General features: G+C 35.7%; 2 protein-coding genes across 2 annotated transcripts; one reads left to right on the top strand and one right to left on the bottom strand.

The window, feature by feature from the left end:
- Nucleotides 1-1,186: 1,186 nt before the first annotated feature.
- Nucleotides 1,187-14,625, top strand: LOC100249945 (ATP-dependent helicase BRM). Its single transcript, XM_002276209.5, has 14 exons — nucleotides 1,187-1,758; nucleotides 3,066-4,415; nucleotides 4,549-5,880; nucleotides 6,066-6,178; nucleotides 6,515-6,602; nucleotides 6,708-6,794; nucleotides 6,898-6,990; nucleotides 7,090-7,173; nucleotides 7,260-7,463; nucleotides 8,797-9,039; nucleotides 9,113-10,684; nucleotides 10,772-11,302; nucleotides 12,225-12,476; nucleotides 13,708-14,625. Exons 1-14 carry the CDS (start codon nucleotides 1,588-1,590, stop codon nucleotides 14,377-14,379), a joined length of 6,792 nt encoding a protein of 2,263 aa, XP_002276245.2. The 5' UTR covers nucleotides 1,187-1,587; the 3' UTR covers nucleotides 14,380-14,625.
- A 627-nt stretch (nucleotides 14,626-15,252) lies between these two features.
- Nucleotides 15,253-21,569, bottom strand: LOC100244806 (ubiquitin-conjugating enzyme E2-23 kDa). Its single transcript, XM_010663499.3, has 7 exons — nucleotides 21,344-21,569; nucleotides 21,188-21,260; nucleotides 20,994-21,073; nucleotides 20,329-20,443; nucleotides 20,161-20,213; nucleotides 19,891-20,019; nucleotides 15,253-15,584 (listed from the first exon to the last, which is right to left on the bottom strand). The coding sequence occupies exons 2-7, from the start codon at nucleotides 21,229-21,231 to the stop codon at nucleotides 15,451-15,453; spliced, it is 555 nt and encodes a 184-aa protein (XP_010661801.1). The 5' UTR covers nucleotides 21,232-21,260; nucleotides 21,344-21,569; the 3' UTR covers nucleotides 15,253-15,450.
- Nucleotides 21,570-24,204: the final 2,635 nt, after the last annotated feature.

Here is a 24,204-nt window from a genome sequence, read left to right as displayed (position 1 = left end):
AAATAATAAATCACCCATATAATAATCTAAATTATCTTAAATTCAACTTTATTGTATGTTTAAAATTGAAATTTTTTTATACAACATTAGAAATTTTTTTAAAAATATATATTAAATATCATACACAAATATATTTTTATTTATTTGAATCACTATATGAGTGACTCAAATGAGTTTATTATAATTATAAATTTAAAAGAATTCATTAACTTTAAAAAAAAATATTATATATAAATAAAAATGATTTTATCTTTACAAAAATATAAAATCAATAAAAAGAAAAAATCTATTATATGTATAAATAAGAATAAAAGCTAATGCAAGTAAATTTTATTAAAAAATTAGACTAAATTGGAAGATTCTCCTTCCTTGAGCACCAAGTGATTTATTGCTTAAAAAATTAAAAAAAAAATCAAAACAGAAGCAATATCAAGTATATAAACAACTAAAGAAATTAATATTTATTTATTTAGAAAAAAACAAAAATAAATTAAAACATTATTAAATTCAATTGATGTCCTCAATTGGCTTTTAGCTTACTTGGCAAAACCATGATCTCCTTCAATTCTCTCCAGATTTCATAGGCGGTGACTTTCGGTGACTTTCTTGAAATTATGAGAAAGTTCAGTGGCAAATGACTTACCTGCTCTTTCGTGCACTCCGCCAGCAAGCTTTCCCCGTGGATTTGGCTTTTTCCCAGTCTTGTCATCCAATCATTTTTTGCCACGTCAGCATTGCGTTACGAACAAGGAATCAATGCTATTAGTAATTTCCCTTAAATTTTTACGTTTTTTTTTCTATAAAAAGAATTTATAATTTTTTATTTAAAAATTAATTTATTTTGTATTTTTTTTTTCATATACTGAAAACATTGGGGCATTTAATTGAGGGTTTCCATTTTTATTAAAAAATTGCAATATTTTCTTTAATAGTTTTATTGGTCATATATTTGATTCGTTGTAATATTAAAAAAATTTATTTTTTAATTACATTAAAATAATTTTTAAATTATAAATCCCTAATTTTTTGTATGGGAATGGGACACTTTTGTAATAAGAGAGCTTTTGAGGGGCAAAAAGTGAATTGCGTCTACCCAAAAGAGGGGATGGGTTACCCAACCATGGTTAAACAAACCCAACCCCAGAGTTAGAATAAAGGTCTCTATTAACCTGACAAAAACTAAAATAAGAAAATAAAAAAAGAAAAATGAAAAGAAAATAAAGCCAAATCCTAAAATACCTAACCTAGGGTTTGACTGAAACATGCAAATCGCGTGAAATCCAGAGCCGAGTTACCGATTCCGGCGAGTTCGGTTGCCGCCGGCGCCAGCTCGGACACCGATCCTTCAATGGTCGACAATTTGGCGCCAAAATTTGCATTGGAACCTCGCCAAAACCACTTGTATTGACAGCGGAAATAGCGGTTTTGGAGAGAGAAAGTAGGGTAGAGAGAGAGAAAGAGTGGGCGGGGTGTTTTTCGAACGTTGGGATCGGAGGGCAAAAGGGGTAATTTTTGAGGGAATTGGGAGGGTTTGATTTGGGTGGATTTTCCAGTTTTCTGTGATTGTCGGAATTTGGATTTTTTTGCATGCAATCTGGTGGTGGGCCCGGCCGGAATCCGGCGGTGGGGCCGCCGGGAAGGGCAACGTCGACGTCGTCTGCGTCGCCGTCCTCTTCTTCGTCTGCGGTGTCGACGCCTCACCTAGGGTTTGATTCCATACAACAGCAGCAGCAGCAGCAACAGCAACAGTCTAGGCAGGTTAGGGTTTTTAAAGTTCTTTGAATTTTTGGGGTAATTGTGTGTGTCTGTGTGAGTGTGTGTGTGTGTGTGTGTTTTAAAAAAAAATTGTTTGAAATGGTTTGTGGGTTTTGGAAATTGGGAATGTTGTGGAACTGGGTCTGTCTGAAATGTGTGATTAGACTAGTTGATTAACCTAAAATGTTTGATCAGTGGTTTGGGCATTGTTTATGTAGCATTTTTGGAGTATATTTTTTGCTTTTGGAAACCAAAATTGTGTTGGTTTGAGTCTTAAGAAGCAAGAAATGTAAACCGAAACGGTAGTTAGATAGCAGTTTAGTTTGCTCTAATTTTCAATTTTCAGTCGATTAATATCAGCTATTAAAAGAGTCAAAGTTGATTTCTTAATTTCGTAGAAAATGGCTACTGGTTGTTGCATTGAACTGTGAGCTCCTTAGCCCCAACTAGAACCCGATGTGACCCCAACCAAAAAGAAGCCATGATTCTGACTACATTGGTGTCAGTTCCAAAATTCTCTTTTGTCATCCTTCTTTGTATAGAGTCAAGTATTAATATTAGGTCATTCTTCATTATGTTGTTCATCTATAGTTTTGGTGGTGAATTTACTGATAGTCTTTAAATATGAGTTGGATCATTTTTAAAATGCGGGTATTCCTTGTATGGCCTATTTAAGTAACAGTCAATATGAATTTTAGGTTCATTTATTGAAGGATGGAAAAGTTAGATTCTGGTTGGGCATTATGCAGCAAACTACACACACGGAAGATCATTTAAGTCTTAGAAATACTGGGACTTTATACTGCCCAAATATGTTGGACTTTGCTTAGAATGATATCAATATTTTTTGGACCTACATGTTTACAGTAGATTCCTCGTCTTTGCACCATGGTAGTCTTCTTTTGTTGCTTTTTGTTCCTGTTTGTTTTTGTTTTGAGGTGTAAATTTGAATAAAGAATTTATTCCTATCCCCAATTCTTCTCTCTTTTATCCTAAATGAGTTTGAACTTTTAAGTAATTGTTACTTTTATCTTTTTCAACTGATTGATTTGGATACTTATCTTCTTAAATATATCTATTTCTTACATTTCCATTATTATGGAAGCTGATTCTGAGCAATGGTGTTCCAACTTCTCAGTTACTTTTGGATATGAATAAATATTTATATCTTAAATTCCATTACATTACTTTATCATTCATGCAAGTTTTTCCTTTTAATTCTTGTTTAGACTCTGACACTTGTTCATTAATGTGTTTGGGTTTTTATATGAAATAATATGTTTACTTTTTATTTGATGTTATTCATTCAGTCATTACAACAGCAGCTACTACGAAAACCTGAAGGAAATGAAGCCCTTCTAGCATATCCAGGTGGTGGTCTACAGGGAGTCATGGGAGGGGGCAATTTTGCATCATCATCCAGCTCCATGCAACTACCACAGCAGCCCAGGAAGTTCATTGATTTGGCTCAACAACATGGTGCCTCCCACATTAGAGAGGACAACCAGAACAAAAGTCAAGGTGTGGAGCAACCAGTTTTAAATCCTGTACATCAAGCTTATCTGCAATATGCTTTCCAGGCTGCCCACCAGAAGTCGGCTTTGGGAATGCAACCCCAACAGCAAGCTAAAATGGGAATGGTTGGTCCTCCATCTTGGAAGGATCAGGATGCCCGGATGGGAAATCTGAAAATGCAGGATCTCATTTCCATTCAGGCAGCAAACCAGGCTCAGGCATCATCATCCAAGAAGCCAGCTGAACACTACGCTCGTGGTGAGAAGCAGATGGAGCAAGTACAGGCGCCCATTTCGGACCAAAGGAGTGAGTCAAAACCACCCACAATGCCGACAGCAGTTGGACAGTTAATGCCTGGAAATGTTACAAGGCCTATGCAGTCTGTGCAGAATCAACAAAGCATCCAAAACATGGCAAACAACCAGCTTGCAGTGGCTGCGCAGCTGCAAGCAATGCAGGCTTGGGCACTTGAGCGCAATATTGATCTGTCACTACCTGCAAATGCAAATTTAATGGCGCAGCTTATTCCTCTGATGCAAACTAGGATGGTTACACAGCCAAAACCAAACGAAAGCAATATGGGTGCACAGCCATCACCAGTCCAAGGCCCAAAGCAGCAGGTGACTTCTCCACCAGTTGCAAGTGAGAATTCTCCCCATGGTAATTCTTCAAGTGATGTTTCTGGGCAGTCTGGCTCTGCAAAAGCCAGGCAGACAGTTCCACCAAGCCCTTTTGGCTCAAATCCAAATGCTGCTATAGTTAACAACACTAACAACATTCCAGTGCAGCAGTTTTCAGTTCAAGGCCGAGAGAGTCAGGTGCCTCCTAGACAGTCAGTTGTGATTGGAAACGGAATGTCCCCCATGCATCCCCCACAGCCATCTGTGAACATGAGCCAGGGGGTGGACCATCCATTGCATGCAAAAAATACATTAAGTGGCCAAGAATCCTTACAAATGCAGTACCTCAGGCAGTTGAATCGATCTTCCCCGCAATCTGCAGTTCCTCCTAATGATGGGGGCTTGGGAAACCATTACCAATCTCAGGGTGGACCGCTTCCTCAGGTGCCCCAACAGCGTTTTGGGTTTACCAAACAGCAACTACATGTTCTTAAGGCACAGATACTCGCATTTCGGCGTTTAAAGGTCTGAGAATATGCTTGTCTTTTGTTTTTTTCCTTACCTTTTTTGTTTGCTTGCTCTAGATGCTTATTGGCTTCTTTAATTTACTTAACAAGTCTTGAGGTGTTATTCATTTTATTTTTCTTCAACTCAACAGAAAGGAGAAGGTACTCTCCCTCAAGAGCTTCTTCGATCTATTGCTCCACCACCGCTGGAATCACAGTTGCAGCAGGCATTTCTTCCTTCCACAGCAATTAATCAAGATAAATCTGCTGGGAAGAATGTAGAAGACCATGGAAGGCAATTGGAATCTAATGAGAAGGATTCACAAGCTGTGCCATCAACTAATGGACACAATTTTTCAAAAGAGGAAGCGTTTGCAGGAGATGATAAAGCAACTCCATCAACAGTTCATATGCCAGGTGCCCCTACTGTGATGAAGGAACCCATACCAGTTCTATCTGCTGGGAAAGAAGAGCCACAAACTACTGCATTTTCTGTAAAGTCAGACCAGGAATTTGAACGTGGTATTCAGAAAACTCCTATTAGAAGTGATTTTGCACCAGATAGGGGAAAGGCAGTTGCACCACAGGTGGGTGTACCTGACTCTCTGCAAGTTAAGAAACCTGTCCAAACAAGTTCCACACCCCAGCAAAAGGATGCTGGCTCTACCAGAAAGTATCATGGACCACTATTTGATTTCCCTTTTTTCACTAGGAAACATGACTCATTTGGGTCAGCAATGATGGTTAATAACAATAGCAATCTGACATTGGCATATGATGTTAAAGATCTTCTTTTTGAGGAAGGCATGGAAGTTCTTAACAAGAAAAGGACAGAAAACTTGAAGAAGATAAGTGGTTTACTAGCAGTAAACTTAGAGAGGAAAAGGATTAGGCCAGATCTAGTTTTGAGATTGCAAATCGAAGAAAGGAAGCTTCGACTTTTAGATCTTCAGGCACGTTTAAGGGATGAAGTTGATCAACAGCAACAGGAGATAATGGCAATGCCTGACAGGCCATACCGGAAGTTTGTTCGGCTATGTGAGCGTCAACGAATGGAGCTCATGAGGCAAGTACAGGTCTCTCAAAAAGCCATGAGAGAGAAGCAACTGAAATCCATTTTTCAGTGGCGTAAGAAGCTTCTTGAGGCTCATTGGGCTATCCGTGATGCTCGAACTGCCCGTAATAGGGGAGTTGCCAAATATCATGAGAGGATGTTGCGGGAGTTTTCAAAGAGAAAGGATGATGATCGGAATAGAAGGATGGAAGCGTTGAAGAATAATGATGTTGAAAGGTACAGGGAGATGTTGCTAGAGCAGCAAACTAGCATTCCCGGTGATGCTGCAGAGAGATATGCTGTTCTCTCCTCATTCTTGACACAGACAGAAGAGTATCTTCATAAACTGGGAAGTAAAATAACAGCTGCCAAGAATCAGCAGGAGGTGGAGGAAGCAGCAAATGCTGCTGCAGCTGCTGCACGAGCACAGGCATGCTTTGTTCAACTCTCTATTCTTTTCCCCCTCTTGTGATTAGCTGGTTGTTAGTCTTGTGTTTATCCTACATCCCTGCCTTGTATTGGTGAACAAAATATTTTTCGTTTTTTTTTAATGGAACTCTGTGAATCAGTGGTTTCCATATTTTACTAATTTGGTTGTTTCTTCTTTGATAAAAGGGTCTATCAGAAGAAGAAGTTAGGACAGCAGCAACTTGTGCTGGAGAGGAAGTAATGATACGGAATCGGTTCATTGAAATGAATGCCCCTAAGGAAAGCTCTTCTGTTAACAAGTAAGTTTATTATTTATATGATCAAACTTGTTTTCCTTGTGTGTAGGAGATACTAAGAAAAGTTTAAACATGTTGTTTGATTATTAAGTCTCAACTAATAGTTGGCTCCATGAGATGGAATTTTTATGCTAAGGGTTTATGGAAAACTTGTCTAGCATATTCTGTAATGTTCTTCATATTAATTATTTGCAAATCCTCAACTGGATATATCATCAGCATGTCTATCTATATTTACATTATTCTTAAGACAGGGCTATCTCCCAATGTTCTTACATTGATGTTCCATTTCCAAAACCTTTTTCCTCTTTTCAATAATTTATTGTCTCTCATTGCCAGGTATTATACTCTTGCGCATGCTGTGAATGAAAGGGTCATGAGGCAGCCGTCAATGTTACGGGCTGGAACCTTACGTGATTATCAGCTTGTAGGTTGCAATATTAGATACTTGTCATTCTGTCATTTTGCCTTGTGTTCCACTGGTTCCTGTTGGAGTTGAGTTCTGTGTTAACAATGGTATGCAATTTGGCAGGTTGGGTTGCAATGGATGCTTTCCTTGTACAACAACAAACTGAATGGAATTTTGGCTGATGAGATGGGTCTTGGGAAAACTGTACAGGTGAATTTCTGCATATTCCTTATGGCATACTGCAACTACTTTCAAATTTTATGTTTAACAATTAAGGGTTTGTGCAGTGTTTGATTGTTTCTTTATTGGACAGGTAATGGCATTAATTGCTTATTTGATGGAGTTCAAAGGAAACTATGGTCCACATCTTATTATTGTTCCTAATGCTGTTCTGGTAAACTGGAAGGTTAGTGGTTTGCATGATATTTATTACTGCAACAACAAACATCCTCCTAGCTTGTCTTTCCTTCCTTTCTCTTTCTTATATAACCGACTTCATTTCCAGAGTGAATTACACAATTGGCTGCCATCTGTGTCCTGTATTTATTATGTTGGTGGAAAGGATCAAAGATCGAAATTATTTTCTCAAGTAAGCTGTGCAAATTTGCTTATTTTGTTAGTGTCCAATTTTCTGCTATAGTGCTGAAAATCCTTTCTTTGTCATGTGTTTTATAGGAGGTGTGTGCCATGAAATTTAATGTCCTTGTGACAACTTATGAATTCATCATGTATGATCGTTCAAAACTTTCAAAAGTTGATTGGAAGTATATCATCATTGATGAAGCACAACGGATGAAGGATAGGGAATCAGTTTTGGCACGTGATCTTGATAGATATCGCTGCCAGAGGCGCCTACTTCTCACAGGAACACCATTGCAGGTCTGGCTAGACTGCTCTATAATATAGTCAGTACATTTTTGTGCAAGTATAGATGTGTGTATATCTCTTCATGTTTATGGATTTCAGAAAGCCTAACAAAATTGTCTTATTTCCAGTCTTTTCATAGGAGACCATTACATTTTTCCTGCTTCTACATGAAACTAATAAATGCATAATAATGCTAACCATTTAAATGAAACCAAGTTCTAGGACAACTTGTTTGATCAAGGACATGCCCAATCTTAAACTCAGTTTATGATACTTACTGCTGCTCATTATGCTTTCAAGCCAAGTCTGACACTGAGTTTCAGAAAGGATCACAAGTTGAGATGAGCTAATCATGGGTATTTGTGGTTGTATAGGCTGCTTATGCAACCAAATTTTTGCATGCCCTTCTGCCTCCCATATGTAGACCTGTGCTCATTTTGTTAAAGTAGCCTTTTCTGTTGCTCTTTGTTTATGACTATTTACAGTTTTAATAATATCAGATCTATCGACTTTTCTTATAAATTTTTGAGGCCAATTTGAATTGCATCCAAGATTTTGACAACTAGAGTCTAGCATTATGAATGGTAAAATTTGTTACCAACAAATTAATACAAGGGCATATGTTCAGGACATGGAAAGAAAAATCATATGCACATGGACCTTTATGGCAATATTTTTTAAAACAGTTTTCAGAAACCAATTTTTAAACAATTCATAAAAACAGTTCTCTATTGTTTTGAGGAACAAAATTCAGTTTGGAAATTGAATATATAAAATAGTTTTCTTGGCTTATCCTCTGTGAAGGTATTGTGTGCTTATGTATGATACAAAAGTTCCCAATGTATTCTCTACATATTCAATGATTTCTTATTATGCTCTACAAAAAATACTTGAAAACACCTTAAATTTTCTTTGGAAAACAATCCATTGTTTCCAGTCAAAAATGTTTTTTGAGTTAGACAACTATTTTCAAGAACGGTTTTCAAACAAGTCCTTAATCATTCATTTTTAGTTTGGCTTATTATGATAAATACAATCTTATGTGAAAAAAAAATTGTGGAATTATTCTGACAAAGATATTTTCAATATTGTGTTCTCTTGTGATTGGATATGTTTTGCATGTTGAACTAAATAAGTTTCATTCATCTATTGATTGTACTATACTGACAGGAAATAGATAATTTGATTCTGAGATCCTAAAAACTGTAATGCAAGTTAGAAAAAGGCAAATCTCTGTAATTCATGCATAGGAATAGAACTGGCTACTGGAAATTTTCATTTTTTGTGCTCTATTTCAGTTTGTTTTTTGAGTTGAGGTTAAAATGGACTGATTTTTCTTTTGCAGAATGACCTGAAAGAACTCTGGTCGCTTCTAAATCTGCTTCTTCCTGAAGTGTTTGACAATCGAAAAGCTTTTCATGATTGGTTTTCGAAACCTTTTCAAAAGGAAGGCCCCACTCATAATGCAGAGGATGATTGGCTTGAGACTGAAAAGAAGGTGATCATTATTCACCGACTTCATCAAATTCTGGAGCCTTTCATGCTCAGACGCCGTGTTGAAGATGTGGAAGGTTCACTTCCTCCTAAGGTATGTGTTGTTAGTCTTTGGTGGTGAAGCCCTTTGATGAGGCTGATTCTCTAATACAAACATTGAATTGCAGGTTTCGATTGTTTTAAGATGTAAAATGTCAGCTATTCAGGGGGCTATTTATGATTGGATAAAGTCGACTGGAACCCTTAGAGTTGATCCTGAAGATGAGAAGCGCAGGGTCCAAAAAAATCCAATTTACCAGGCTAAGGTATATAAAACTCTAAATAACAGATGCATGGAGCTCCGGAAAGCTTGTAATCATCCTTTGCTTAATTACCCATATTTCAATGATTTCTCAAAGGATTTCCTTGTGAGATCTTGTGGGAAAATGTGGATCTTGGATAGGATCCTGATAAAACTTCAGAGAACTGGGCATCGAGTACTACTTTTCAGTACAATGACAAAACTCCTTGATATACTGGAGGAATATTTGCAATGGCGACGACTTGTCTACAGAAGAATCGATGGAACTACTAGCTTAGAAGACCGTGAATCAGCTATTGTGGACTTCAATAGCGCTGGTTCTGACTGCTTTATCTTCTTGCTTAGTATCCGTGCAGCTGGTCGGGGTCTTAATCTTCAGTCAGCTGACACTGTTGTCATATATGATCCCGACCCAAACCCTAAAAATGAAGAACAGGCAGTTGCTAGAGCCCATCGCATTGGACAGACCAGGGAAGTTAAAGTCATCTACATGGAAGCTGTAGTTGATAAAATCTCTAGCCATCAAAAAGAGGATGAATTTAGAAGTGGAGGTACTGTTGATTCAGAGGATGACCTTGCTGGCAAAGATCGATATATAGGATCCATTGAGAGCCTCATTCGGAATAACATTCAACAGTATAAAATTGACATGGCAGATGAGGTCATCAATGCTGGGCGTTTTGACCAGAGAACAACACATGAAGAGAGACGCTTGACTTTAGAAACATTATTGCATGATGAAGAGAGGTATCAAGAAACTGTTCATGATGTTCCCTCACTGCAGGAAGTGAATCGCATGATTGCTAGGAGTGAAGATGAGGTTGAATTATTTGATCAAATGGATGAAGAGCTCAATTGGATTGAGGACATGACAAGGTATGACCAGGTACCTAAGTGGCTCCGTGCCAGTACAAGAGATGTAAATATTGCCGTTGCAAATTTATCAAAAAAACCATCAAAAAATACTTTTTTTGCTGCTAATATTGGATTGGAATCCAGTGAAAAGGGTTCTGATTTATCTCCCAAAACTGAAAGAAAAAGGGGGCGGCCAAAGGGAAAGCCTGTTTACAGGGAATTGGATGATGAAAACGGAGAATTCTCCGAAGCTAGTTCTGATGAGAGAAATGGGTATTCAGCACATGAAGAAGAGGGAGAAATCGGAGAATTTGAAGATGAAGAGTTTAGTGGTGCTGTTGGTGCACAACCAAGCAATAAAGATCAATCAGAGGAAGATGGTCGAATCTGTGATGGTGGATATGAGTATCTGCGAGCTCTGGAAAGCACTAGAAACAAGCATATACTTGATGAAGCTGGTTCCTCTGGGTCCTCATCTGATAGTAGAAGATTGACACAAATGGTGTCTCCTTCTATTTCTTCCAGGAAATTTGGTTCTCTGTCTGCGTTAGATGCCAGGCCAAGTTCTCTTTCAAAAAGGCTGGTATGGATCTTATCTTTCTAAGTTCACGTTTTACCATTGGAGTGGTTGCCTTGTGCTATTTTTTCATTTTCATTCTGTCTTTGCCAGCCAGATGAGCTAGAGGAAGGGGAAATTGCTGTATCTGGAGATTCTCACATGGACCACCAACAGTCTGGAAGTTGGATTCATGACCGTGATGAAGGTGAAGATGAACAGGTTTTGCAACCCAAGATAAAACGGAAGCGTAGCATTCGGATTCGGCCCCGTCATACTGTGGAAAGGCCAGAAGAGAAGTCCAGCAATGAGAAGTCGTCTCTCCAGCGTGGAGATTCTTCTCAGTTGCCTATGCAAGTGGACCATAAATATGAAGCACAGTTAAGATCTGACCCTGAAGCCAAATTGTTTGGAGAATCCAATGCTTTTAAGCATGACCAAAGTGATTCATCATTGAAAAGTAGGCGAAATTTACCATCAAGGAAAATTGGCAATACATCAAAGTTGCATGCTTCACCAAAATCTGGCAAGTTGAACTGTATGTCTGCTCGTGCAGAGGATGTTGCTGAACACTCTAGAGAAGGTTGGGATGGTAAAGTTATGAACACAGGTGGCCCTAGGATGCCGGAAATTATGCAAAGAAAGGTATCTCTACAATTGAATTTACTATATTAAATTGCATGCTATGGTACTGTTCTGTGGATAAGGAATCTGCTAATAGTCAAAAGTTGTCTATTCAGAAACCAAGATTCTTTTCCTTGAATATTGTTTATTTTTTAATGAAGCCTAATCCTTTCATCTACCTATTCATTGGTCCTCTTCATAATTTCCATGTTAAAACTTGTTGCTTGGTATGGATTGTTGAGTGAGATTTACATACTTCTGCATCTCTCTCTCTTTCTCTCTCTCACACACAAACACACGAGCACACTCATTATGGCGATCTTGTGAGTAGATTTTCTTAAAATGGTTTTTGCTGACAATCCAATCCACTGCTGGTGAGAGTTTGATGTCTTATCTCCAGTTTTATGTCGTCCAATGCATAGGAAATTAGTCAGGAATGTGTTCTACAAAGAATGATATCTTATAATATGATTTTTGCTGAAAGTATGATGATCTAATGTTGGTGGGAAGTTGTTGTCTTTTTTGAATGCATCCCATGTTATGTTGTTCCACTCATAGAGCCGTGAATTTGTTCTATAGAGAATGATATCTCTCGTAAGATGATTTTTTCTGACGAAATGATTATCTAATGCCGGTGAGAGGTTGATCTCTTTTTTAAATGCTTCTTGTTTTATGTCATGGCCATGAATTTATTCTATGAAGAAAGATATCTCATCAACAAATGAAAGCTCTTGATTTTACTGGGTGGTATAAATATTATATTGTCATGCAAATCATATGGCTAGATGATGCATAAGATCTTTGCATATGTAACTTACCTCTCGAAAATTGCTTGTCTAACATTTGTCATTCTTTTTGGATAGTTACAAGTCTCCTTTTTTTTTTTTTTTTTTTGTACATAAGCATATAATTGAAATCACCTGAGATTTATCCATATTTGCAGTGTAAGAATGTAATTAGCAAGCTCCAAAGGAGAATAGACAAGGAAGGTCATCAAATTGTACCTCTGTTAACAGATTGGTGGAAGAGGGTTGAAAATTCTGGTTACATAAGTGGACCTGGGAATAATATTTTGGATTTACGAAAGATTGATCAGCGCATTGACAGGCTTGAATATATTGGAGTGATGGAACTTGTGTTTGATGTGCAGCAGATGTTAAAGAATTCTATGCAGTATTATGGGCTCTCACATGAGGTATGCCTGCATATTTAATTTGTGTTACTACTTGATTACACGCTTTGGCACCAATAAACTGTTTTAAAACAGACAACCTTAGGGCTTCTGCATAAAGTAGCAAATGTTGTTCTAAGGATTGCTCCATAGTCTATGCTGAGGATTAGGTTTTTGTCTTTTTTGGTTTCTTTATAAGCTTGTCTGGAGCAATTCTAAGGAAATGATGGTTTTTAGATTCTGATGGTATCTAGAAATCCCTTTAAGTACTACCTCTAGACATATTCTATACTGTGAATTTCTTTCACACAGGTCCAGGACAGTAATTTAGGATAAGTTTATTTAAGCCAAATCAATTCAACAGAGCTTCCATCTTAACTATTTGGGTAGATGGTTAATGTTGCCAGAAGCTAACAAGCTCAAAGTGCACTCTAGCCTAAGCATGTATTTCCCAAGCCCTGTTCTGGATGTCCTGGATTTTTCTTGTCAAAGATCTCAATAAATTTGTCTTTTACCCTCTTTTCACTGTTCTCCATCTACAGTTTGGGCTATTAATGAAACAGTCTGCATGTTCATCACATATTCTGTTGAAACCCTTACTTTTCCATCAATCGAGTAGCTTAGACTAAATATGCATTTCAGTGTTGAAAAATTACAAATGCATACATGAGTACCTCGGTCCTTATGTCAGAATTTCTCAAGATTCTGCTTCTGGGACCTGTGTGCATGACTACAAATTCAAAGATAAATGCCTATGGATCTTTAGCCCTAAACAACAATTTTTTTTTAATATCTTGTTGTTCAAGACTTCCACTAACATGGAACCAGGATATTGCCTGTTGTGCTGTGAAATCCTGTACTTTGGAGAATGGATTTCTATGCAGTTCAAGTTTCTGGAAATTTCCTTTCTGCATTGTTTAGTTGCTGGTAAAAATTTGAGGAAAGAAAAGAAGTTTGGTAATTTTCAGCTATTTTGGGTCATGGTCTTTCCTTTTTCCTTTTTCATTGGACTAAAAGCTAGTCCCAAGGACTTCATTTTTCATATTTCAAATTCTTATTTCATTTTCTTATTCCCTTTTTGCAACTAAACAATGCATTAAAACTTAAAAGAATCTCTGGCAGATTATCTCAAAATTATTGCTAATAATGACATCCATAATTTTCCAATTATTGATGAAGAAAACTTTCTAGGGTATTTTGTTTTCTTAGTTTAATAAAATAAAGTGAGAATCTCATGCTATGCTACAATGGACAGGTGAGAGTTGAAGCCAGGAAAGTACATGAGCTCTTCTTCAATATCTTGAAGATAGCATTCCCAGACACAGATTTCCGAGAAGCCAGGAATGCAATCTCTTTCTCTGGACCAGTATCCACCCCTGCTTCTGCTCCATCCCCAAGACAGGCAGCTGTTGGCCAAGGCAAACGGCACAAGCCAATCAATGAGGTGGAACCTGACCCTTCCCCTCCCCCAAAGCAACTGTTGCGAGGGGCCGCTGCCGCTGCCGCTGCGGCTGCTGCTGCTAGCGAAGACACGAGGGCTAAAAGCCACATTTCCCAGAAAGAATCAAGGCTTGGAAGCAGCAGTAGCCGGGATCAGGATGATTCTCCACTGCTTACCCATCCAGGAGATCTGGTTATCAGCAAGAAGAAGAGAAAAGATAGGGAGAAATCAGCAGCAAAGCCGCGATCAGGGTCATCTGGGCCTGTGTCACCCCCAAGTATGGGTCGTAGCATTAGAAGCCCGGGTCCAGGTTCAATGCAGAAGGATGGGAGATCAACTCAACAAGCTACACATCAACAAGCGTGGGCTAGCCAACCTGCTCAACAGGCCAATGGAGGTAGCGGTGGCGGTGGCACTGTTGGTTGGGCAAATCCGGTGAAGAGGATGAGGACAGATGCTGGAAAAAGGAGACCAAGCCATTTATGACCCTGCCCCCAAGGTTAGTGTATGACGTAATGGAAAAAAGAAATTTGTTGCTATTGATTCCTGGTGGTTAGTTTACTGATGGCCTTTGAAGGCCTGTACAAGTGCCATGCCCCATACTGTTAATAGTGTAAGCTTCTTCTTTCTTCCCATGTATCTTCTCTATTTCCATGATTTGGAATCCCATAGTTAATAGCTGCTCCTTGCAGGCATAAAATTCATCCATGATGAACTTTTCGATCACTTTAATTTTTGTCTCCTTTCTTTGTCCTTTTTTTTTGGGTTTTTTTTTTAATTAACTTTTTGCAGGTCAATATTCCTCTATGTTTAAGTGAGGCTAACCTTAACTTTGTGTTAGCATTAGGGAATGAAAAATTTATTCCATTTTTTCATTCATTACTAAATTTGAATTACTTATTAGATAGAAGGAAAATGCTTAGGTACCATAGTGGTACCCACAGAACAATTGTAGAACACCAAAGTATAAGGGTATAAATAAATAAGATTAAGATATAAATAATGACTTAAAAATGTATATATAACATCTTTTTAATAGATATTGAAAAAATACATATATACTGTAGTTGCAGTCGAACCTTGTGTAGATATGAGAATAGAAATAAAAAATTCATTCAGGATTTATTTTTGTTCTTATTTTTCTTTTCATTTATACTTTTATATTCCAAACATACCCCAACACCCTAGAAGCTGCTTGAAAAGCAAAAACGAAAAATGGTGGAACTCGTTGCCATATTACAACTCCACTCCCACCATCGACATCTATATAGAACTGAGTTTACCAAGCAATCTTTATGGAAAGCACTGATGAATGTATGTCTGAATGGCCTGCCTTTAATATCAGAAGCCATGCCCATGTTGGAGTACCAACAAAAGATAGATTGCCATGAAAGTAGATTTATTTACATGGGGGTGGAAGGAAGTTAATTAAAGATGCGGGATGATTTTTTTTTCCTCCCCAATATGTCTTTTTTGTGTGAGTTTGGTTTGGTACAGAGAGAGTTAAGACATCATGTACAGATTACAGTGTCTTAAAACAGAGAAGGCCATGCACCTCTATGGATCTGCCTGCCCTGCCACTGCCTCATCACTGGAGTCATAGTCATCTTCACTCAGCTCCTCCTCATCACTTGATTTCTCTTCTGGTGCAGCTCCCACATCTTCTGGCTTAGCATACTTTTCACAGTATTCTGGGCAATGGATCAGCACAGGCGACAGTTAATATGACAATGCGAAGGAGAGAAGCTTATTGGGGCATTTGAGAAGCATGTCCAAAATGAATAGATTCAGTGTAGATCTCGTGGTAACGTTCAAAAACAATTAAAAAAATAGTTTTTAAAAACAGTTTTTTAAAATAATAACAATTGTCAAATGTTTTCAAATATGAAAAACAGTAATAATTTCTCGGCTTATTCTGCATGAAGGTGTGGTACACTGGTTCTCAGAACATTCTTCATATTTTCATTTGTGGCTAAGAGCACTTAAAAAAACAAGATAAAAACGCCCTCAATTTGTGTCTTCATATTTTCAATTTTGACATAAAATCTATTTTAGGTCAAAAGTTTGCCAAATGTGTTTTCAAAAACAGTTCCAAACAGGCAAGTGGCAAGAAAAGAAAAGAAAAAACAAGACTGACTTCAATTTCAATTCACATCCAAATGATATAACACCCAAGACCCAATTTGATAGAATGTGATTAAAATGATAAAGCTATGAACACAAAAGCTACACTAGAACATCATATTTTTTTCAAGGTAAAGAAAGAAACAATTCCCGAATCCAGCATAGTATGCAGTTCTAAAGCTTAATGGTACAAGCAACAGATCATAAATCTGAGCAGATGATATGTTCTTTATCAATGCTCTCTCAAATACCTGGAATAATACCAAATGCAAATATGTGCACCCTATTTATCTCAATGGTGCAGCAACCTAAGCTTTCCAGAAAGGTTGTTCTACTAATTCTGAGTTGCATTTCATTTGTTCCTAATGGGGTTTGAGATAAGAAGTTGACTGCAATTATGGAAGAAGATGGGACAAAAAAACAAGTTTCGTCATTTTACATCTCAGGAGTCGAAAGAGGCTCAGTAAGTTTTCATTTTTTAGGGAAAAAAAAAAGGCAACAGCACGTCAGTCTATTTATTTGTTCACTTTGAATTATGACACAGCCAAACCTCCTTGGCCTGCCAGTAATCGAAAATGAACTGACCTCAAATTTCAAGACTATATTAGTCTGATTTTTTCTGAATTATAGACATGTTATGTCATTTAAAACCTATAGCAATACACCACTAAGCTTAGTTTTGAAACCCATAAAATGACCATCCTCAAGTCTTAAGGAACTTCATCCCAAGTCCACATCAAATTCCAGACACTGAAAAAATCGACCCAATCACTTTCATGGCTAAGAAACTACAAGGCTCAATCACTACCACACAAAATTTAACAAGAAACAGATATCGTCAAAACCCATCATGTTATGAAATCTCAAAATTGCTTTGAATTTCTCCTAGACCAACAATGGTCATAATAAGCATGAATATTTTATATTGCATCTTTCTATGATGTTATGAGACAGGCATACCACAAGAAGCAAGTCCACATTTTTATGGTCACCAAAGAGTAGAATGCTTTCTGGTTTATGCTTTTCTCGTATATTTTTAAGATCATCTAAGTCCCCATATCTTCATGTTGTTGTAAAGATTAAAAAATGCTTTACACCTGGGGTCCTTCCTCTGGGCCAGAACTTCTATTAATGGGCTTGAAGTTAGATCTTAGGGAAACTCTGAATAACCAAAATGACTAAGCTGGGGCCTGAATGAGGCTAATTCTACCAACATGGCATGGGATGCCTAGATATCTAGGTCTCTTATGCAAATGATTTAGGAACCACACCCCTGTAGGAGGATGCTATCACATCAACAGGTCATTCATTACAAAATAATGCTCATCAGTAGAGTTTTGGGGCATCCAAACAGTATTTAATTAATAGCCTTTCTAATCTCAAGATTTTAGAAACCAAACAACAATGGGCATGCATGAAAACAATCCCATATACCCAAGATCGATGTTTTTACATCATTTAAGTGCATTCATGACCTTAAAGCTGGCAAAAAGAAGGGTTTGTGGAGCCAACTTCAAAACTTAAATACGAATGTTAAATACTAATTTCTAGTGAGACTTAGGGATAAGACCAGAGGCGGCAATTTCTGACACGACTTGAAAACGACACAAAATTAACAGGTTTAGATTGAGGTTAATTGTCTTTATGTTGTATTTGTGTCAACCTACTTAACCTGTTTATTAAACAAGTCATGTTCAAATTAAAGACTTCAATCCAAACACAACCCATTTAGACAGATTCAATTTATCTTGTTGTATTGACACGATTACGAATCAATCCACATATGACCAATGTATTCACATAGTTGTAAATTTTAAGGAATTTTTTTTTAAATAATGTTCTTATTAATAAGTTACAGTAAATTTGTTAAAAATAAGCTAATTTATAATTCATGTAAATTTCAAGTTTTGAATGAGTTAAACGAGTCATAATCATATTAGGTCAGTCATAAAAGTACTCTGAATAAATGGATTATTCATTTAATTTTTGTGTTAATTTAATATACTTCAACACAACCTAATTTGACCTATTTATTAAATGAATTCCATGGGTACCAATATAATAAATGGATCATGTTCGTGTCAAAGAAATCAGACACGATTATTAGACAGGTAGTATTCAGGTTGACTAAGTTTCGTGATTTTTTTACCTTGGCAAGGCATGAACCTGAGACGACAGGCTGAATTGCCACCCCTAAACATGGCATCAATGTTTTGGGAAAGATTTAATAAATGCATCTTCAAAAGTCAAGACCTATTCATGCGCACACCAATTGTGCCTCCGATCACCAAATCCTCAAAACAGAAGGCAGTGATGTGCTAGTGATTATTCTTACTTCTTTACATAATATTAGCCAAATGAAAAATATTTATGACTCAGTTGACTAATTCAATATTTAAAAAGCTTTAAAAGTCACATGCCTTGTGTGCCATGCCTGGTGACAAGAACACTAGGAACTGCCCATCAAAAGAAAAAAAGGGATCACTAAGAGTTAACAGACCCTCCATGAAATGGAAGAGCTATGTTCTTGGGTAAACATATCATTCACAACCACACATTTTATCCAATGTGATACTACTTAACTTTTAAGTAACAAAATGCAAATAAGAAGGATGCAAGACCTTAAATGCGCCAAAAAGATCACGAACTGCTTATGGGTTTCATTCATTCTCTGCGATTTACTCTTCCTCTTTTATAAAACATAATTAGATCACTAATTCTACAGATTAAGATGCATCATCTAGAATGAGAATCTCACTCCTATAATCAAATTCCTCCAAGTAATAAATATCTCAATCCTACCCACATGGATGGTATTTCTCATGTCTGAGGCTGTGGGAATCAAAGCTTAAGCAAAATAGAAGGTCCAGCAGGCATGTTTACCACAACAGATGTGCCATGGTCGGCGACCTTAACTCCAGAAATTTTTCCTAGAAATTTTGCCACTTCACAAACATTTTGGCCATGACTAAAAATTCTAATTCCATGTGCATTCAAACATCAAATTGAAATCATCCTTTCCAACTCCTCAATTCCAATTACCAATTCTGCAATCTAGTTATGGGCAACTAAACAAACGCTAAGATAATGGAGACAGATCTTTTTCCTTTACTGTTCCATCTAAGTACCAGGTCTCTACTTAGGTACTTATATTTTAACCTTTAAAAAAAAATTACTTTTTTGGTAAACATACAATGGATATACAAGGAGAAAACAAAGAAAAAAAAAAAGACAATTCTCATTTATATCCATAAATAATAAAAAGTATGCATTACATATGAAGGGTCTGGAAAATGAACCCTAGGTGGGCATTATTTTTGTGGACCTGGATCCCGCAAATAATTGATCGGGTCCAAAGTGTTGGACCAAATCTCTATTAAGTGAGAATGGGTCCATTAGGTGAACAGGAAATAGGTAACCATTAGCACACCTAGTTGGTAGAAGACAAAAAGTTTCTAGTTTTTTCATTTTACATATTTCTAGGACAGTCAAACAGTGCCGACAAATCTACGATACTTCAGCCACTGCAAATAAGCTCAACAACTAGGTCATTTCAGAAGCAAGTCTCATTCACTTTGCAATCACTTGAATACAAATTTGCCAAAGTATTGAAATTGTTCGATGTGGAGTAAAGGAGTAAGGCAAACACTTCGACCCTCAAAAGAAAACACCATGCTTGAAAAATCATACTTGGAGTCATACTTTATGAAGTTGAAATTGCTACATCTTAAGAAAGTAGGAAAATGATTCAGAAAACAAAAACAGGTGTAAGATATTGGAGCAATCATAGGAAGTTGGTAGACCTTAACCAAAGGCATTGGCATTTCAAGGCAAGCATGATTGGGAATTTAGAATGTTGAACATGATCAATACCTTTAACTCTTTGTTCATAAGCAGTTCGGTCACGCATCATTAGAGCTGCAGCCTCTCCATTTAATGGATCTGATGGGTTGGGATACAAAAGAAGTTGCGGAAGGAACACCTCAAACACGTTTACCAGATCTGGAAAACACAGGTGTCAACATACGATAACAGTAGCTCAAACCATTAAAACTAAAAAGTAGCTTTGTTTTTTCTCCAGAGAAACGATGCGGAAGTCCTATTTATCGAACAAGAATGCCAAATGAGTTTGTTAATCATTACCGAACATAGGGCTCCAGGTTTGGTTGATAACATCTAAACACACTGATCCGGACCTGAAATTTAACACATGCCGTCATGGTCAGATTTCCAAAATCCCACATTAAGTATATGAATGCAATGAACAACCCAACATAATAAATTACATCAACTTAGCATTTAAACTCTCACATTTCATCAACATTTGGGTGGTAGATCTTATTAACAAAGCCAATTGAGGGAGATTTGTAAGGATAAGCATCTGGAAGCTCAACTCTAATCCTCCAAACACCTCCATGATAAGGACCTGCCATGATCCATCAACAGGGGTAAAGTTCTCCTTTTTCAAACTTAGACATAACCATCTGAAATCTACTAGGTATAATGGCTAAAGTCATTAAGATCAATAGTAAACCACAAATCTGCAGCTATTATAGAAACCAATGAAAACAACAAACCAAGAAACAAATCTTTTTGGTAATCTAATGGTTCTAGAATGGAGCTAAGACAAACATAGAAGCAAAATGGTGCATGAAAACAAAAATCAATTATCATCAGAACCAAAAAGTACTCAATATCAAGAATCCCCTATTGCCCAAAAGGAAAAATGAATCAGATGACTAAAATACCAAACACCCAGAGTCAATTCTCCACCAAAAAGCCCCCAAAGAATAGCATATATGACATGTATAGATGGTCAGAGTAGCTAAATCAGGAAAAACTAATCAAAATAGCAAAGACCCAGAAAAGCAATCATCTTAATGAGCTCAAATTTTCATTCAGAGACCAACAATTTGGGAAAACCAGGAAAAAAAAAAACCAAAAAACAAAAGGATATGTGGGTATTGAAGATTTACTGTCACTGGGTCCATGGAAATGCACATAGAACTCTTGCATGCCATCATTGATCATCTCCACCTTGTAATCACTCATCATCCTGTTTGAGACCAAACCAAAAATAAGAAAACCAAACTTTTAGCTCAAAATCAACATAAAAATTAAAAACAAAAATAAAAAATAAAATTTTGAAAAGATCAATTGGAGAATCAACAGTTTCATCAAGTCCATCTCTCTGCGTTTGCTTGGTGAAGACATGATTTGCCCTCTATTTTTCACCCTTTCTCCTGAGGTTCAAAACAAAGAAATTGTAGAGAGAGAGAAAAAAAAAAAAAGGCCCTCAGACAGAGAAGAGAAAGAAGAGAGAGACAGGAGCCACTTTTCAGACGGAGAAGCAATGAGTTGCTTGTGCAGGTGAGAGAAGCAAAATGGTTCAGACATCTATGAGTGAAAATAGCAGATATACACAAGACAAATAATTTTTTCCCTTTTAATTTTCAAGCCCCACAATTAATTATTATTTCAATACATGCCTTGCACTTTCAAGATTCCTCCCCTATATCCCCTTCCACCTCACTCAACCCTGTATTATCATAATCCTAATCACAAGAAATCAATCCAAACCATTGGATAATGGACATTTTCATATTAGACCCTCCTAGCCCATTTATGATTCTAAATCACCCAAAAAAGTCTTTTTGAAATGATTCTAATAATCAAGCTTTGTCCTCCAACCTATTGTTTAATCAGCACCTATTTAAAGTTCGTCGATGTATGATAAAATATTAAGAGAAAGATGGACGTATCTTACTCATACTCAACCAAATTTAAGAACAATTTTTTTAGATTTTCAATCACATAAAATGTTTTTTAAAATATAATAATCATATGTCCTTTTAGGTATATTTTAATATATATATATATATATAAATTTATCTTATATCTTTAAAAATTATTTTCTTATAAATTTTAAGATTTTGAGGTTTTTTTCCTCGATTTCTTTAAATAATTTTTTAAAATTATTATTTTTTCAATATAAGTCTCTAAAAATTCTTACATCTTACTAATTACTAATATTTTTTTATTTAAAATATTCAAAATATTTAGAAAAAAATTACTTACTTTTATTGTAAATATTTTCTCCATGTCTAATTCTTAGAAACGGATTTAAATCCTTCTATCATTATTTCTATGAGAGAAATAATTCAAATTCAGAAAAATGAAAGACAAGTGGGAGTTTGATTTCATAGAAAAAGCTAATCACAACCTTTCCTTTTCTCTCTTGTCAATCAAAGCAAAAGGCAATTTCAACCACTCAAAAGAAAAGTTTGCTTTACCTTACTTTGGGCATGAGACCATGCTCTGGTATATTTTTTGGGCTCATTGTGAATGTAGCACAAAAATATTTATGCATATATTTGTACACATAATGCCCACCACCAAACAAGCCAAACAATCCCTTCCAATTATCTATACTTTTCCCATGTGTCATGCTTGCATCTTGACAAGTGTTGGTCTAATCAATTATCAAATCCACCTGCCAATTATTGGAGGGAGACTTCTATTGAATTAAAATTTGAGATGGGTTCAAAGATATTTGGAATTAATTTATGCCTAAATATAATGATTTTTTAAATTAATTTATACGTAAGGCTTAAAAAAATATCAAATTTTAATCATAATGGAATATTGATAGGTTTTTAGATAAAATAATCAAAACCTGATTTAAGAATTAATATCATAGTTAAGAATAATTGATTTGAATTACAAAAGAAACTGTTTGGATGAAATAATATAGTTTTATTATTAGACATTAATTGGTTTTTAGGTGAGGCGATTAAAACCTAACTAGAGAATTAATATCAAAATAAAAAATCATTAATTTGAATCCCCGAGATAAATTATTGAAATTAACCAATATAACTCTTAAATATAGAATGGACCACTCAAATTATGATAATTTCAACATCATAATTGAGCAATTTTCATAATTTTATTCATTTATATAATTTAAAAGTGTTGTAAATTATTTTACATAATATAAAAGAAAAATAAAATAAACTTCCTTCTAAAACGTTGCTCTATGAAAACAATCTTTTCTACCTTTATTCAGAAAACATTTTATATCTAATATATATATATATATATATATATATATATTAATTTATGAACAAGTTGCATTGAAGGACACATTAATTTTATATTAGCGTATTGGGTGGAGGTCGAATGGAATCAAATTTGGGAAATAAGATGACGTCAATTAAAAATTCATTTGTAAACTAACCTATTCCCAATGGTACACTTTATTTATTTTTAATGAAAATGGATAGTATCATAACTAAAAGACAAGCACAACACTCAAAACAATAATAAATTTCCCACAACATCCTCGTTATGAATGCTAAGAATAGGACACATCTATCCCATGTACCCATTTGAACTATATCCTTCAAATGAAAGAAACTTCCAAGAAATATTTCCCTTGTGCTATCAAGTGAATTCGATCTTCCCTATAAAATATTGGTTTTAAAAAATGGAATTAGTGCAAACTATTAGATGTAGTGTTCCATACATACCATGTCAATCGGTGCTACATTTTTTAACAATGATGATTATTCCACTGAGCATGACTATCAAAGATATGATTATCATTGTATTAATGAGCACTTACATGCAACTTTAAAAATTGTGATTGTTTTTCTAGTACTTTTAGTAGAATTGATTTTGATCAAATTTTGAAGATGCATGGATATTCAAATATTAAAACATGGGCTAGTGACTCTTAGGTAGGGTTTGTTTTTTTATTTAATTATAAATAGAACTTTAATATTTAATAATATTAAATATTAAGTTGTTTGTTTTTATAGAATTTTATTTATATTAAGTATTACCTTGTCAAGACTTTGGATATTATAAAAGCTTTAAGAACGTTCAAAATCATATTTTATTGATTATGGATCATCGAGTTAGTCATCTCAATCATATCCTCGCTATAGAAATTATCATCTCAATTTGTATACATCATAGGATTGATAATGATGATTTTGAGTCTTTCATCTTTCAGTATGAAATTGATTATTGTATTATATGTTATTTAATAAAAATGTTATTATATTTGAAACAAAATAATTTTCTATTTTCAGTATTATCATAAATAATTTTCAAATGGATGTTTTTATAGCTATTCAAATAATATTAGATGTAAAACAATTTTGTTTTATCATTTTTTAA

This window comes from Vitis vinifera, chromosome 15 (assembly GCF_030704535.1).
Source record: "Vitis vinifera cultivar Pinot Noir 40024 chromosome 15, ASM3070453v1".
In the NCBI taxonomy this organism is placed as follows: domain Eukaryota; kingdom Viridiplantae; phylum Streptophyta; class Magnoliopsida; order Vitales; family Vitaceae; genus Vitis; species Vitis vinifera.
Note: the sequence above shows the minus strand (reverse complement) of the source record. Positions and strands in the feature narration are given on the sequence as shown.

Excerpts from the sequence above, each read along its gene's own strand:
- LOC100249945 (XM_002276209.5), top strand. The coding sequence starts at position 1,588 with ATGCAATCTGGTGGTGGGCCCGGCCGGAATCCGGCGGTGGGGCCGCCG. Across the intron at positions 7,174-7,259 it reads GATCGAAATTATTTTCTCAA|GAGGTGTGTGCCATGAAATT; the intron begins GTAAGCTGTGCA and ends TGTGTTTTATAG. Across the intron at positions 11,303-12,224 it reads CGGAAATTATGCAAAGAAAG|TGTAAGAATGTAATTAGCAA; the intron begins GTATCTCTACAA and ends CCATATTTGCAG.
- LOC100244806 (XM_010663499.3), bottom strand. The coding sequence starts at position 21,231 with ATGTCTTCACCAAGCAAACGCAGAGAGATGGACTTGATGAAACT. Across the intron at positions 20,214-20,328 it reads CACCCAAATGTTGATGAAAT|GTCCGGATCAGTGTGTTTAG; the intron begins GTGAGAGTTTAA and ends GTTAAATTTCAG. Across the intron at positions 20,020-20,160 it reads AACCTGGAGCCCTATGTTCG|ATCTGGTAAACGTGTTTGAG; the intron begins GTAATGATTAAC and ends TGTGTTTTCCAG.